This window comes from Drosophila montana, unplaced genomic scaffold (assembly GCF_035044405.1).
Source record: "Drosophila montana isolate Dmon_TW-CO22-7 unplaced genomic scaffold, ASM3504440v1 contig_2397_1, whole genome shotgun sequence".
In the NCBI taxonomy this organism is placed as follows: domain Eukaryota; kingdom Metazoa; phylum Arthropoda; class Insecta; order Diptera; family Drosophilidae; genus Drosophila; species Drosophila montana.
The window spans coordinates 848,284-861,257 of NW_026997278.1; the positions used below are offsets into that span (position 1 = coordinate 848,284).

The window sequence follows — 12,974 nt, forward strand, 5'->3', positions numbered from 1 at the left end:
ATCCAAGTTGAACATTTTCAATCTGTATACGATCTCTACGAGTCCAAAAATTGATTTTGATCGATATTTTGGAATTGATATGAAACTAGCTGGCGATATCTCAGATGCGGGCTTAGAATGGAGCAACCGAAATATTTCGCAAAAATCTCAAGAAAATAAATATAATTATATATGTAAAAATGATAATATAATTGATATACATATATATGGGTAGGGTAGTCGATTGTTGTTAAGGCCGAACCGTCGAATGATTCTTTGTTTTAGAATTTTATCAACGTTAATTCAAAAGTTGTCGTCGCCTTGTAAGATACGAGATACTGTATTTATATCTCTCTGTATCTTTATCTCTCTGTATTTGTCATACACAAGCATTTATATGTACATATGTATATTCCACCAGTTACTCGATTCTCAGTTGAGAACGCAGTCTTATAACGCACATTACACACATTAACCGAAGGCGGAAACCGAGGCCACAAAGAACAATTCATTTTAATTGATGTCAAGTTTCAACTATTCGATATGCGCTCATCTCATCTCATAAATATAGTCGGCATTCTTTTTTTTTGCCTGACTTCCGCCGTGGAAAGAGTATTCGCAGAAGGTGAGTTTATTTTACAGAAAGAAAATGAATTCTTGCCCAAAAAGATATTAAAAATTAAAGACAAAGAACTTATTCAATTTTCTACAAAACAAAACAAAATAAAAACTAAAAAAATCTTTAAATAAGTTTTACGTACAAAAAGTAAAGTAAAGAAATTCATCTTGTTATCTCGCGCGAGGCTTTGTTTGTGCTAGATAAGAGAATAAATCTTCACTCAATTTTAGCTAGTATTATAATTATATAATTGTGTATCGATGTTTGTTTTGTTTGAATAAAGAACAAATTGCCGATTATATACGAAAATGTTGCATAATTGGACTGAGAAATGCGCGCACCACAAATGAATGCGATAAAATGGAATCGTCTGTATCGAACATATCCCGACTTTGGATCGGATTGTGCTCCTCAACATTTGCCGTCTGCTGTTCCCGAGAACTGGAGCGTCAACATTGTGACCTGGGTCGCCTGGCCGCCTTAGAGGGCACTTCCTGTGACAATGGCTCGTCGAGCACATATCAAAATTGCTGCCGCGCCTGTCAAGGTACATATATATATATATGTATATTAATATAAATAATAATCGATTGGGGTTGCTTCTCTAGTTGGTTTGGCAGTCAAGGCTAGTCAGCAAAAGTGTCGGGATCCCTTGTTTTCGTTTCTTTCGAATATTGATTCATATCGGATTTGCTGCTCCGAGGATGATTTTGCCAATCAATCGGATGAAAAGGAAAAGGGAAATACACTTGATACAGATGCTGCTCATCGGGTTGAGCCAGAAGAAGAAGATCCGGCCAAGCCGGATGACGAGGATCATGATGGCACTATCGTCCTCGCCGATGATGATGGTAAGCATCAAAATTCAATTAAATCAAAATAAAATCAAAACATCCTTTCACAGATGATATTTGCGGAAAAATTCCAAATCTTTGCGCGCATATTTGTGAGAATACATTTGATGCCTACAAATGCAGCTGTAATCCCGGCTACACTTTGGACGATAATAATGTTACTTGCTCCGAGAGAATCAACGATCATCATCCATGTCCCAGCGGATATATTTTGGATGCCAAACAAGGCAAATGCGCGGACATCGATGAATGCAAAGAACAACTGCACGAGTGCAAATCAACACAATATTGCCACAATACAATCGGTGGATATCATTGCCTCAATGTCAAGGCAAAGAACTGTCCCCCAGGTTATCTGTACAATGTCAAGTCCGAGGAATGTGAAGGTACGTAAATATCTCGATGTCTAAATTGCATTAGCAATATCATTTTTACCACTCAATCAACATTAAATGTGCCTCTCAATATGTACATATCTACATATGTACATAATACATCTACATACATCCATACGTTCATACATACGTACGATCATACATACATACATACACATTTACACACCTACATATGTACATAATCTACATACATACATACGTTCATACATACATACATATGTACATACATACACATTTACATACCTACATATGTACATACATACATGCATACATACATACATATGTACATGCATACATACATATATACATACATACATATGCACATACATCTACATACATACATCTACACATACATACATACACATACATACATACATCTACATACATCAACATACATACATCTACATACATATCTACTTACCCCCTTCACCTCCTGCTGCTCCACCGCCTCCTCCACAGTTGCTCCTCCACAGGCCTGGAGCCAACGTTGTTTCCTGCCTTGTTAAATTTCAGCAGAGCCTAATTGAATTCTTGAGAATCGAGGAGGAGAGCGCTTGGTAGAAATAAGTTATATTTAAATTTGCAGCGCAGCGACAAATCAGTTTGGACAGCGTTAGGTATTAGAAAACAAGCCTGCACGCATACATAAACATATATATATATAAATGCATGCCCACGCACGCCCACACACACTCTTACATATGACACACACACACATATATACATACATACACAATAAACGTAGAGTTTGAGATATTACGCGCAGATTTCAATTTTTGTAGGGGCGGTAATTGGGTGGAAAAAAAAATATATATATATAAAATAAATAATAAATTTTTGATCAAAATAAACAATACATTTTTGAATAGATGAAGATGAGTGCATTCAGTCGCCATGCGAAAAGGGATATAAATGCAGCAATTATCACGGCGGATATGACTGCAATCCGATTGAGAGTTTGGCCTGTGGGACGGGCTTTTACCTAAAGGATGGAAGCTGCGCGGATATTGATGAGTGCGATTATAATGCGACAAACTCGTGCAAGACTGAAATGCACCAGGAGTGCAAAAACACCGTAGGCAGTTATCACTGTGACTGCCTGCCCGGCTACAGCCTGGATGTGACGCAAAACGAATGCGTGGGTAAGTATGGCTATATCTATCTATGTATTATCTATGTATAATGTATGTATGTACATATATAATTACCGCACACTTCCTGTAGATATTAATGAGTGCTCCATTAACAATCACAACTGCCTGTCAACTCAAAGATGTGATAACACGATCGGTTCATATATATGCACGGTATTATTGCTTTTATCAATATTTTAAATTATTTATATATATATATATATTTAATTATATTTATTAAATATTTTTATAGCGCTGGACGTCGTGCGGCACTGGATATACATTGAACGCTGGAACTGGAAATTGTGATGGTAAGCATAATTTGAATCTGAATATCGTAATATCGTAAGATTCGCTTACTTGTAACAAATACGATATACAGAAAAAGGTTAATCAGACTTCATTGAATTGTTTCTTCAACAAAGATGACGATGAATGTGCGCTCAACACACACAACTGTCCATTGAACTATGATTGCTACAACACCAAAGGATCCTTTCGGTGCCACAGGAAGACAACGACTACGACTACGACGACAACGACGACGACGACGACCCCGTGGCCAGTTACATCAACAACGCCAGCAGCAGGGCGAGATTTTAATCCACATTATGTATCGCAACAGGGTTACAATCGTTTGGATTATGCCCCAAGTTATTTGACCAATTATGGATCGATAGCTCAGCGACCCTGCACCTCCGGATTTCACAGAAACAATTTGGGCGCCTGTGTCGGTAAATTCAAAAATCAAAATCAAAATACAAATGTGTAAAAATACAAATAACCGCGGACCACATCCTAAAATCTCAATGGGAATTAAAAACAATTGTTAAAATTTCCCATCTGATTGAAATTCGACTATTGTGTACACAGCCCTGCTTAATTAATTTCCCCATATTAATTTCCCATAAAGTATAAGTCCGTCTGTCGGTTTCTAAGCGAACTGGTCTCTCAGTTTGGTCGAAAAAAGTAATGTACGAAATCGAAATAGAAATTAATATCAATTTTTTAAACAGACATAAACGAGTGCATCGAGTACAAGCCATGTATGAGCCATGAGCGCTGCATTAACACAAATGGCTCGTTCCGCTGCGAAAACCTAATACAATGCCCCGCCGGTTTGAGGTCGACCCCGGATGGAACATCTTGCGTTGGTTTGTGCTGCAAAACTAATTTGTAATTATGCTTTACTTAGAAATTCCCCCCCCCCCCCCCGCCCCCTCTCAGATATTAATGAGTGCGAGACAGGGGATCACAACTGTGGTGAAAAGCAAATATGTCGCAATCGTAATGGTGGATATATATGCGCCTGTCCCCCTGGCCATCAGGTGACACGTCTGCCGGATGGTGTCAATAGTTGCGAGGACATAGACGAGTGTGCACAGGATCAGCCCGTTTGCTCCTCGAATGCGCAATGCTTTAATACAATTGGTTCTTACTATTGCGAATGCAAAACAGGATTCCAAAAGAAGCCTCACAATGGTCCCGATCCGGACAATTGGCAAACTGCTCATTCTCAGTGCTTTGATGTCGATGAGTGTCAGTCCATACCGGGGCTCTGCCAGCAAAAATGTGTTAACTTTTGGGGCGGCTATCGCTGCACCTGCAATTCGGGATATGAACTCAGCCAGGATAATCGCACCTGCAACGATATTGATGAATGCGAAGTACACAAGGATTATAAGCTGTGCATGGGGTAAATTACCTTCTATCTCTGTGAATACAATCTGGCATTATCCTCGACTTGTTTATAATATTTTATCCGATTAGCTATTGCATTAACACGGCCGGGTCATACCAATGCTCCTGCCCCCGCGGCTACACGCTGGCTGCTGACAAGAACACCTGTCGGGACATTGACGAATGCGAAACGAAAAGCGAGAATCATGTGTGCACTGGTCGGGTGAGTTGCTTATGAATACCCTACTCTATTATTTATATAATTATTCTTTATCCGTATCTTTATACAGAATGATATATGCACCAACATTCGAGGCAGCTTTAAATGCACCACCATTTACTGTCCCAATGGCTATATAAACGATCAGGATCAAAAAAAGTAAGATAAAGCTGCAAAAAAACTGACCCCCGATTTCATAAACATACGTGTTCTTGATCACAACTTAAAGCCAAGTCGATTATAGACACATCTGTTATCCAACCGTTTATACGACTATATGGGAAGTTCACCAAATTATATATCGTATATATATCTTAATATATTATCGTACAGAATACACAGAACAAGAATATGTCACTTTTCGTATACCATTGCCCCAATTTATACGGATAACTACACGATTTTGTACTTTAAACATTGTAGTTATCCAAGAACTCATATATCATAGTTAGCCTAATTTTATATTCGCAGCGTAATTCTATAAATTTCTGCTTCTTTCAGCCGATGCCGACAAACTAGTAACTTTTGCGAGGGAGATGAATGTTATACAAAACCATCAGCATACACATATAATTTTATAACATTTGTGTCGAAATTAATGATTCCACCAGATGGTCGAACAATTTTTACACTACGAGGTCCGATATGGTATGACGACATTGATTTCGATTTGAACGTTGTTCGAGTTCAAGCGGCCCCCAATGTTGAAAGAGCATCTGAGATTAATTTTGAGTAAGTAATCTCTATATATAAAACTGTTTGTCCTGACTGACTGACTGACTGACTTACTGACTGACTGACTGACTGACTGACTGACTAACTGACTGATTGGTGATCAACGCACAGCCCAAACCGTAAGAGCTAGGAAGCTGAAATTTTCACTGTAGATACCTTATGTGATGTAGGTGCACGTTAAGACGGGGTTTCGGGAAATTCCACTCGCAAGTGTGGAAAAATCGCGAAAAACGTTTGTATGTAACTTTTTTGTTAACCATCCGATCGGCCCCAAAATTATTTTCAAAGATCTTTGTTCAAATTCATTTGAGGGGTGTTTCGCACTTTTCGGAAAACCCATTCCTCCTTGGTGGAAATGGAGGTCAAAGATTTGGTGGGTGACGTTTCGCGCTCAAATTCATTTCCAGTGATCTATATGAAAAATCATTTGAGACGTGTTTCTCACTTCTCGCAGAATTCAAACTTCTTCGGGGGGAATGCGATTTAAAGATTTTTTGGGCGGCGTTTTAAGTTGTGTCCGATTTGCTTCAAACTTATTTTTAAAGCTCTTCATAAGAACTTAATAAGTACGTATTTCAGCGATTTGGAAAATTCCACCCGCAACAGTGGTAAATTGGCGGAAAACGGTTGTATGAAAGTTTTTTGTTTATCATCCGATCGGCCCCAAATTCATATTTAAAGATCTATGTTTAAATTCATTTAAGGGGTGTTTCACACTTTTTGAAAAGTCTATTCCTCCTTGGTGGAAATGGAGGTCAAAGATTTGGTGGATGACGTTTTGTGTTTAAATTTATTTCCAAAGATTTATAAGAAAAATCATTAGAGACGTGTTTCACATTTCTCGCATTTTCGGTGGAAAATGCATTTTTAAGATTTTTTTGGTGAATTTTAAGAGTTTTCAGATTTGCATAAAAGTTGTTTGATTCCCGTCCGATCAGTTTTAAAATCATTTTCAAAGCTTTTTTGATTTTATAACATACGTGCCACGGGCAAGGCCGGGTTATACCCGCTAGTATCTATATATTATAGGGTATTTTAGTAGACTTGTGCAACAGAAAGTATAAAGAAAATAGAATAGTCTTACTGGAAACCGCATCCTACTATATGATACAGTTTTTTTTTAAACTTCTTTTAGATGACATTTGACTTCTACAAATAATATAAATATGAATATTGTAATGTGACATATTATCGATCTTATTTAACAGCACATTGAAGAGCAACAACCAGGTCAATCTTATATTAAAAAAGGCACTGGAGGGACCCCAAGATGTTGAACTAGATCTGAGTATGACGGTCTTTACTAATGGAATGCCCCGCGGCAAAAGTGTTGCCAAATTGTTCCTGTTTGTGTCCCAATATACATACTAAAGTAAAAATGATGTAACAATTTTTCGGTTTATAATAATTTGTAGGGCCGTGAAATGTATTTTACCCAATTATAGGTTTCATTTGCAAAACATTAGTAAATATTAGTCGATTTAAATTGAAAATAATCATTTCAATAAACTGGCGAGATCAAATTACAGATCAACCAATTACTCAGTTGGAGAATATGTCTATTATAATTTAAAGGAAATTTCACAGCCGATATACGTAAATTGTTGATGATTTAGGTTATTATTAAGCGAATAAATTGATAGTTACTAAAAATACGGATACAACTGACCAAGATGAAACCAGTGCTAGCCAAGCATTTGATTGAAATGGGCTTTGGTAATGATTGATAATCCCACTGCCCAGAAGTTCAGAGCACGTTTTTCGAGAGAAATAAACCAAGAAAACGGGTATGACATACTGTATGCCGACGCCAGCATAGCTGCCAGTAAATGCCACCAGGGTAGAAAGATTTTCGGTAAAATATGTCACACAAAATGGTGGAACAATCGCGAGTAGTGGAAAAAGTAAACGTATAAATAAACTATATGAATCATATCGGGACATGTCCAAAAACAAGGTTTGAAGATTATTTTTAAGTGTAATAGCGATAAGTGGAAAACTCGTGGATAATGTAAAGACTGGAAACAGCGACAGGAAATAATCAATGACAACAAACAAAGTTGATGAAAAACTATTATGACCAACCCGATTTGGTAGAAAATTCAGAGTGTAAAGATCTTCGACGTGCTCAAATGCAAAAATGCCAGTCATTGCCAGTACTATGTAAAATGTACAAATTACAATATAATCGTATGAAAGAATTTTAGCCACCATTGACTTGCTTCTGAGGGGCTCCAATAAGCTAGGAAGTGAATGGTGGCACATGAACGAGTAGACACAGGCGCCAAATAACGATGGAATACCGTAAAAGTTAATGGCAACAGGCTGTCCTCTTGCTCCATCCGTAGCGAGCATCTTCAGGGCAATGGATATCATCAAGGTAAACGCTGAAAAAAAAACACAAGTGAAAATCAAATAAATATATAGTTAACCAATCCGGATGAATCTTACCCATGCAACGAAAGACAGCAGTAAGTATTTGTAAATACTTTGTTTTCTGAATACTGAGCACTGCGAGTGGCCCAAAAATGAGTGTAAACCCAATTAAAATGATCCTGTACATAATTAGCCGCGATATCGTATGATCTTTCCAGCACGCTCGTTTATTCGTTTCATTACTTTCAAAATTACCAAGAAATTGAACCGAATTCGATTCAAATGTCGAGATATCCGATGTGTTTGAATGATCATGTTCACTGCAAAGAAAATTCATTAAATGAGTATAAACATATATAAATTTGTGATTAATTTTGTATAATTTACATGACAACAAATGATGAATGAAATGCAATAAGAGCTGGCAACTGGATCGGCTAACGAAAACGATTGTGATACAACATTATATTAATAATATCTTAAGGATGTCATATTGTCAACGACTCGTGCCTTGTCGAACAGGAAAAATGATTTAAATTGCAATCAGCCCAAACACAAATGCAATTAGCCGAATATATAATGTATGGAGACGACTCCCTTTTGCCTGAATTTATAATGGTTATTGCGTATATATACAACATGAATTTTCATTCTTACCATATGACGTCGCGCAAACTTTTGGCCACGACGGCAGAGTATATGCTTAAGTCTCCATACAGGTAAATTATGAAGCACAGGTAAAACAAGATGCGTCCAAAATCATTAAAAAATATTGTCGCCATTTCACCCAACTCAAATTTGTGCGTCAGTTGGTAATAATGAAATTCAACATTTTGAATAGTCAAAGGAGTCGTTTCGCTGGCTGCATTGAAATGTCTTTCATGATCTTCATCTTCATTTGAGCTCCTCCGACGATGCCGCAGAACTTGAAGGCTTTGCCAGTTTTTTATCGCATTAGCGCCAGCCATGGATTCGATAACAAAGGTTACTGTGATATAGCTTATAATAGCTAGCATTATTATAACAACAAGGCTTAGGCACCATCCTGCTTTGGAAAATACTCCTGGTAGAGTTAGCGCTCCAGTTCCGACAATAAGATTAAATATGAAAATGAAGCCAACCTGCAATAAATGTCAAAATAAAGCAACCCCAATTAAAAATGTATACAAATGTTTGTGCGTACTTGTGGGTGTGTATCTTTATAACATGCATATGTTCCTATATACGAACTACGTTTGTTATAAGAACTCAAAAAAATGTATTATTCATATATAATTGCACAGTTACCAGATTTGAATAGGAAACTGTATCAACAGGTGAAGAAACTACTCTTCCTCCAGGCATTTCTTTACTTTTCTTTGTTGTGCAAACATCTAATTCAATGTGACCGCAGGTTTAAGGTTGGAAAATACAAAAAAAAATACTAATTAATACCGTTTTCAAACCAACAGGAAAAAAATACGAGTATGGTTAAACTTTTCATCTTTTTGAACGATACAAAACTAAGACAAGATATTTCGAGCTTACTTCTACAATTTAAATTGTTTTATTACTTTCCAAAGGATAGCAAAATTATTATAACGAATAGAACGAATATTATTAGAGCCATTGGTCAAAGGTAGTGTGGTAGTTTTAAAGTGGAGTGCGTTCGGAAAGTGCGGCCAGGCGTTCCATTAGCTTGTTGATCCGCTCTTCTTTTACTAAGATGAGGCTTTGAAGTAACCGAACTTTATGGCGCACAGAGATGATATATTTGTCCTTCTTATGTTTCTCCTGAATCAATTGCTTATACATTGTATATGGCACATTCTTGGTTTTCACTGCCAAGGTGTTAGCTGCCAAACTATCTCCCAAACTAACCGTCTGCATGTCTTCCTGGGATGCTTCCTGAGATCCCATCAGGGGATTTATTTGTGGTTGGAATTGTAGTTTAAGTCCATCTCGTTCGGTGCACATCAAATGATAGAGCAGCGATTGTGAGGCGGTTAGACTGGCCGAGGCAAGCTGCTCTAGATCGTCGCGGGACAATTTAAAACCCAATTTTCGTAGCACTTTCAAATTAAAGATCTCCCAGTTTTCCAACTTTAAGGCAAAGCTACTGTGCGAGCTATAATTGTACATGCCAACCAGCCTTGCATTAAATTTCTTAAAGAGTCGGGCGACGGTCACAACATCGGATAGATCGCGACGTGTGCGATTGTCAAGCTTGATCTGTTTATGGATCATCCAATCATCTAGCTCTTTTAGTTCCTCGGCATTTAATGTTCGACAAAATGGCATGATTTTTAAACGCTATCGCAGTCCTTTTACTTTCAAGAAAAATCTGTAACACAAAATTTGGCACAACAAACAATGCTCTCTACTATTTTTGATGTACTACGATTACTAAAATACTTACAATTTATAATTAGAAAATGCCAGACTACGTTTACGTGGTCCTTTTATGTGATCCAAAAAGAGGTTAACGACTTTTATATGATAACGGATTACTTTGGACCTTCCTACTACAAGGACAATCAATTTGTTTGGTGATCCGCATTTTCTTTTTAATTATCTATGATTAATCAATATGTTTAATATTTTAACAATTGGTAAACATCACTCATTCATTACAATTTAATATATTCTCTTAACTTAAAATATATGTTATAATTGAAAATTATTGTTGTTCCGCCCAATCGTTATTTAATCGAATATCCGCACAGTTATTGCTTGCATCACAATCATCGACAAATTCGACATGCGTAAATGGAAAATGGCCTTTGCGTCCATTTAGCTCCCCTTCCCATTGTCCATTTATATTGGTTTTAGTGACTTTGATTATGTCCCCTACTTCCAGTTTTAGCGCGGTTTTGTCATATGCATTCGGCACTCGCGACTGTTTAACACGAGCTCGAGCTGGCAACTTGCGCTGCGTAAAAAGATTTGATTATAGATTTATATATACATATAAGTTATTGATAAATTACGCACGTTCAAGTCTGTCCTTTTCAAAGTACTAAACTGGCTGGATGATACGGAAGGTGAGTCGACATTGGAAATGCCAGAGGAAATGTTTGAACGTGCAATGCAAGAGCTGCTGTTTAAACTAGCCATATGCTCAATACCATCCTCCTCCATAGAATCGTCGTACTACAAAAAACAACAAAAACAAAAATAAAAACTAATAATAATGATACAGTAAGGATATCTCCGACACGCCGAAGATGTAATAACAGTGAATAGGGAACACAGAATATTGTGCAATACAAGAACCATGTCATTTATATGCCAGCTGTATGATATTATCCGATGTTGTTAAGGTTTTGCATGTGCATAAGGAACATGGTGAAAGTAATGAACACGTACTGCCTGCATCAGAATGACGGACCTATCAAAAGTTTAACGCATACAAGCAGACAGATGGACACGGCCATATCTACGCAGCTGTTGATGCTTATCTAGAACATATATACTTTATGGGGTACCTTATCAATATATACTTCGCGAGGAGCTGTAACTGAAATTTTGGTGACTCTAGCTCCCTCCTAAAAGTTAAGATATAATCTCAAAATAATATGATGTATATGCTCGATTCTAATAAATTGCTTGAAAGGGGCAAGTTATCGATGAACTGAGAGGAGCAGTAGGAGCTAGTCCGGACAGGGCTAAATCAACTCAGTTATGAATTCTAACCTAGAATATATATACATTATAGACTAGTTAAGTCTATTTTTGAAAATGTTTTACACTTTTCAGATAATCCATGACCGGGTGGAATATGGACGCCTAAGGTTGAATTGACCAAAACTTGTTTTATCCGATCGACTTTCTTATAATATAAATCTTTAATCATACAATAGTAAATAAGGATATCAATATTTAATATCTTTGCTAAATGTATTTTCGAAACTAAGTGAAAGGGACCTTTGACTGGGATTTACTTTTCACCGACTTAAAAGTTTGAATCAACTGCACGTTTAAAAACGTGATTAAGCTTGTAAAAACTTACGCGCTGAACATAGGGAACTGGTATTTGTCCAACTAGGCCAGTGGAATTGCGGGCAGTCCACCATTGGTCTTCATCTTTTCGGATTATCGTGAGAACCTCACCTCTTTGAAACGGTAAATCGTCTTGATCCTAAATATAAAGCGTATCCGTTTAGATAATTTTCAATTCAGAATAAATCTTTGATACACATACACTGCCCACGAAATCAAATTTTCCTATAACCTTTTCCAGTTTTTTCTGCGCGGGACGCTTAAGAGGCGTGGTATCCAAATAATGTAGCGTATAGAATGTCAGAAGCTTTGGAAGGTTTTCAAAACTCTGATCGCCGATTCGGTAAACAATTTGGTCTTGCTGCTGCACCTTGTTTATAATATAGTTACTGACTTTGGTGTCTTCTCTAAATTGAAATAAAAGTTGAAGTTAAGCTTTGCGAAATAATTTCTATATTCTTACTGTTTACTTACCTCACACACAAGACGTAGTCTCCTTCAATTGAGTTGCTGTCGCGCACTAAAAACACTCCCCGTTCACGCTCATTCATTAATACTTCGGTGGCATCTTGCCGAGACATGGAGCCAAAGTACCAACTAAAACAATTAATATTAGTTAAAACAAGTCTAAAAAGCATATAGAGTGTACAATATAGACATGAATGTTAAGCCGTTTGTTGTATAGTCGCACAAATATCAATGATGTTTGGCTGGGACGGGAACATTAATTTTTATAACCATTGCGAGAGCCATTCTTACCTGCTCCTATCAGATACATCAAATGTATCCATGTTTAATTCAGAATATGAGTGAGTAATATTCTTTTGACTTTGATTCTTTTGATTACTAATTTAGTATAAGATTAATTTTTACTCTGATTCTTTTTTCTTTGTGTATTCTCCTTTTGCTTCTCGTTATGAATGTTCATACTGTATCGATACCTCTAAAAATTTTTAGATATTTTTACCAACTCACTTGGTTGATGACGATATTTTTTTGGCG

The 12,974-nt window shown here is 37.0% G+C and overlaps 4 protein-coding genes across 5 annotated transcripts; 1 reads left to right on the forward strand and 3 right to left on the reverse strand.

The window, feature by feature from the left end:
- The first annotated feature begins 418 nt into the window (after window positions 1–418).
- Window positions 419–7,163, forward strand: LOC135427871 (fibulin-1). Its single transcript, XM_064681581.1, has 14 exons — window positions 419–604; window positions 882–1,145; window positions 1,207–1,449; window positions 1,503–1,838; window positions 2,717–2,989; window positions 3,072–3,154; window positions 3,234–3,291; window positions 3,406–3,714; window positions 3,997–4,134; window positions 4,208–4,676; window positions 4,751–4,883; window positions 4,951–5,039; window positions 5,382–5,612; window positions 6,824–7,163. Exons 1-14 carry the CDS (start codon window positions 523–525, stop codon window positions 6,984–6,986), a joined length of 2,871 nt encoding a protein of 956 aa, XP_064537651.1. The 5' UTR covers window positions 419–522; the 3' UTR covers window positions 6,987–7,163.
- Window positions 7,164–7,212: 49 nt separating this feature from the next.
- LOC135427872 (transmembrane protein 104 homolog) lies at window positions 7,213–9,379 on the reverse strand. Of its 2 annotated transcripts, XM_064681582.1 has the most exons (4): window positions 9,279–9,379; window positions 8,649–9,112; window positions 8,067–8,311; window positions 7,213–8,002 (listed from the first exon to the last, which is right to left on the reverse strand). In XM_064681582.1, exons 1-4 carry the CDS (start codon window positions 9,333–9,335, stop codon window positions 7,239–7,241), a joined length of 1,530 nt encoding a protein of 509 aa, XP_064537652.1. In that variant the 5' UTR covers window positions 9,336–9,379; the 3' UTR covers window positions 7,213–7,238. The 2 variants fall into 2 exon arrangements, with proteins under 2 accessions (XP_064537652.1, XP_064537653.1); XM_064681583.1 differs by lacking the exons at window positions 8,649–9,112; window positions 9,279–9,379 and adding an exon at window positions 8,379–8,495.
- Window positions 9,380–9,623: 244 nt separating this feature from the next.
- Window positions 9,624–10,271, reverse strand: LOC135427895 (uncharacterized). The gene has a single exon (XM_064681617.1). It carries the CDS (start codon window positions 10,269–10,271, stop codon window positions 9,624–9,626), a length of 648 nt encoding a protein of 215 aa, XP_064537687.1.
- A 189-nt stretch (window positions 10,272–10,460) lies between these two features.
- Crk (Crk proto-oncogene, adaptor protein) lies at window positions 10,461–12,892 on the reverse strand. Its single transcript, XM_064681527.1, has 6 exons — window positions 12,732–12,892; window positions 12,447–12,569; window positions 12,175–12,379; window positions 11,983–12,111; window positions 10,965–11,123; window positions 10,461–10,902 (listed from the first exon to the last, which is right to left on the reverse strand). Exons 1-6 carry the CDS (start codon window positions 12,761–12,763, stop codon window positions 10,651–10,653), a joined length of 900 nt encoding a protein of 299 aa, XP_064537597.1. The 5' UTR covers window positions 12,764–12,892; the 3' UTR covers window positions 10,461–10,650.
- Between the last annotated feature and the right edge of the window lie 82 nt (window positions 12,893–12,974).

What these genes read in the sequence shown, in the direction of transcription:
- LOC135427871 (XM_064681581.1), top strand. Translation starts at nt 523, where the DNA reads ATGCGCTCATCTCATCTCATAAATATAGTCGGCATTCTTTTTTTTTGC. An exon ending in CAAGTCCGAGGAATGTGAAG is followed by an intron (nt 1,839 to 2,716) that starts GTACGTAAATAT and finishes ATTTTTGAATAG; the next exon opens with ATGAAGATGAGTGCATTCAG. An exon ending in GACGCAAAACGAATGCGTGG is followed by an intron (nt 2,990 to 3,071) that starts GTAAGTATGGCT and finishes CACTTCCTGTAG; the next exon opens with ATATTAATGAGTGCTCCATT.
- LOC135427872 (XM_064681582.1), bottom strand. Translation starts at nt 9,335, where the DNA reads ATGCCTGGAGGAAGAGTAGTTTCTTCACCTGTTGATACAGTTTCCTAT. An exon ending in AGTTTGCGCGACGTCATATG is followed by an intron (nt 8,312 to 8,648) that starts GTAAGAATGAAA and finishes TTTTCTTTGCAG; the next exon opens with TGAACATGATCATTCAAACA. An exon ending in TGCTGTCTTTCGTTGCATGG is followed by an intron (nt 8,003 to 8,066) that starts GTAAGATTCATC and finishes TTTTTTTTTCAG; the next exon opens with CGTTTACCTTGATGATATCC.
- LOC135427895 (XM_064681617.1), bottom strand. Translation starts at nt 10,271, where the DNA reads ATGCCATTTTGTCGAACATTAAATGCCGAGGAACTAAAAGAGCTAGAT.
- Crk (XM_064681527.1), bottom strand. Translation starts at nt 12,763, where the DNA reads ATGGATACATTTGATGTATCTGATAGGAGCAG. An exon ending in AATTTGATTTCGTGGGCAGT is followed by an intron (nt 12,112 to 12,174) that starts GTATGTGTATCA and finishes CTTTATATTTAG; the next exon opens with GATCAAGACGATTTACCGTT. An exon ending in CAGTTCCCTATGTTCAGCGC is followed by an intron (nt 11,124 to 11,982) that starts GTAAGTTTTTAC and finishes TGTTTTTTGTAG; the next exon opens with TACGACGATTCTATGGAGGA.